Raw genomic sequence first — 2500 nt, 5'->3', positions numbered from 1 at the left:
ACCGCTCTCCTCGTCCTCGATGACGACTACAGCATCGAGGTCGCCAAGGTGAGTCTCTACTGGCTATCCTCCAAGTGTGTCTATTTTTTGTCTATTGATGGTCTGGTAACTGGAAACTCGTAAAAGGATTTAGGATGAAATTAGGATGTCTGAGTTGCTTACCAGACGGGTTTGATTTTTTTCTACTTGCTCGTTAACTTTATTTAAGATTCGCTGTCTGTAAAATGTGATAATGAAATTATTTTCTATCTATCACCTTGTCCAATATCAATCATGAGATACTTTAGATATGCAAGTCATATATCCTCACGCCTAAAAAATATAGAGTGTATACTGGAGTTTATACATAGTTATACCGATATATAAACCCTTTTTCTTTTATTAATGTCATTCCGTTTTCGTTGATTCCTCTTAGGTGGTGACTGAAGGCGCAGGGAATTTCAACGTCTGCGTCAGTAATGTGGTGAGAGTGCCCATGTTGCCTCCATACCCCGAGGACGCGGACCAACATGACGAACAGGTAGGAGTGAGTACTAACTTAATTCACACCTATGACTTTTACCTTCTCTTTCTCTGTCTCTCAAAGTCTTTTTCCTTCTCTTTCTCTATCTCTCTCTTTTGCCTGTTTATCTGTCTGTCTCCCTTCACCATCTGTCTCTGTCTCTCTCTCCATCGTCTGTCAGTCTATTGGCTGTTAGCCATTCTTTCTGTTTGTCAGCATGATCTCTCTCTCTCTCTCTCTCATAGTCTCTTACTCTCCCCCACCATGTCTATCTCTCAAAGTCAACCTTTGTCTGTCTGTCTCTGCATCTCTCTCTCCAAGTCTCTGTCTGACTATATCTGTCTCTCCCTCAACCCCCCCCCTCCTCTGTCTCTCTCATTTATATTTCTATACCGATGTCAATAATAATGTCAATAATAATTTCAATATAAAATTGTATATCTTAAAAAAATAACTCACACTATTTCCAAACATTAAAAAATAAACACACCCGCGCCTTTTCTTCTCCAGAGCAACGCGCAGTACCGGGCCCTGGTGCGGACGGCGGCGAGCGACGGGCAGGTGAGCGGGGTCGTCGTGGTCGCCAGCGGATTCCCTCTCATCCAGGTCAGTCTGTGACGTCATTTTTCCGAATCTCATGGCGGGAACTCTATATTGTGAAAGATGTTTCGATGAGATCTATCCTAGGCTGTCCTTTTCTGGATTCCATGGCATGTTGTGAAGGATAATACCATTCCTACAATGTCGTTTTGACAACCTCCCGCAGATCCTGGCTGCCATCAGAGCCGAGACCTCCGCCAGCCGGAAGGTCTATTGGCTTATCTCTGACCTTCCCGACGAGGAGGTTGACCTTGTCCGTCACGTTGCCAGGATAGCGAGGGGCGTGTGGGTGGTGGCGCACGACCCCCCCGCCATGGAGAGCTTCGAGGACCACTGGAGGCTCCTGCAGGACGTCAAGATCACGGTCAGTCTTCCTTTGTCGCTGGGGCTAGTTCTTTTATAGATTTCATCGTGCATAATGATAGCACATAAGAGGTATGAGGAAGATAAGATAAAATAATTATTAACATAATTTTCTTGCGAAATATGAGAAGAACGGAAACATGAAACAAAACGATAACGATAACATCTCCACAATGCATAAAAGGAAGAGGAGAGACGAAAGACAAAAAACTTGACCGAATATCTCTGACCCGCAGCCCAACCCGGAGAACGAGTGGGTGCTGGGCTACTTCCAGCAGTCCAAGAGATGCCAGCTGGCGGGTCTGCCCAAGAACGTCGTCGAACCGCTGAACGCCGACGAGGACCCCGACGAGCCACCCAAGGAACTGCCGCCGTGTCTGTCGTTCCGCATGAGAGACGACGACCTGGACGTGCTGGCCAGGACGCGCGCGGTCGTGCCGGCAATTCACGGCCTCTTCACGTTCTTCACCGCCATGAAGAACGCGTGGAAGCTGAAGTGCAGGAACAGGTGCGTCCGGGGCTCATCCTGGCTCGCTGTCTTCCATCCGAGTCTCGTTCGCGAGGAGAAGGACGGGAAGGAAGCGGCCGGGGAGGAGGCGTCTCGATCGCCCCCTTTCCTCTTGGCGGGTTTTGCTTTATTGTCTTGCAGATGACGTCACCGGAAATGCCAGCGATTCCGTTTCATCACATTCAATAACACACACATATATATGTATATATTTGTGTGTGTGTGTACATGCATACATATATTATATATATATATATATATATATATATATATATATATATATATATATATATACATATATATATATATATATATATATATATATATATATATATATATATACATACATATATATATATATACATATATGTATAATATATATACATATATATACATATACATATATATACATACATATATACAATAAATATATATGTATATATATACATATAAATAAATAAATATGTATATGTATGTATATATATGTATATGTATATATATGTATATATATATATATATATATATAT

The 2500-nt window shown here is 42.8% G+C and overlaps 1 protein-coding gene across 4 annotated transcripts in view; it reads left to right on the top strand.

Annotated features, from left to right (window-relative positions):
* The window catches only part of LOC113812413 (uncharacterized), a 69440-nt gene that overhangs the window by 48454 nt on the left and 18486 nt on the right, over window positions 1-2500 (top strand). For all 4 annotated transcript variants that reach the window (XR_011398710.1, XR_011398709.1, XM_070124658.1 and 1 more), the window contains exons 5-9: window positions 1-48; window positions 416-520; window positions 1013-1108; window positions 1269-1466; window positions 1702-1973. The exon at window positions 1-48 is cut by the window's left edge and continues 39 nt beyond it. Coding sequence is in view for 2 of the 4 variants with exons in the window: in XM_070124658.1 (XP_069980759.1) it covers window positions 1-48; window positions 416-520; window positions 1013-1108; window positions 1269-1466; window positions 1702-1973 (719 nt within the window). In the remaining 2 variants the exon portion in view is untranslated. The remainder of the gene's footprint in view (window positions 49-415; window positions 521-1012; window positions 1109-1268; window positions 1467-1701; window positions 1974-2500) is intronic.

This window comes from Penaeus vannamei, chromosome 8 (assembly GCF_042767895.1).
Source record: "Penaeus vannamei isolate JL-2024 chromosome 8, ASM4276789v1, whole genome shotgun sequence".
NCBI lineage: Eukaryota > Metazoa > Arthropoda > Malacostraca > Decapoda > Penaeidae > Penaeus > Penaeus vannamei.
Note: the sequence above shows the minus strand (reverse complement) of the source record. Positions and strands in the feature narration are given on the sequence as shown.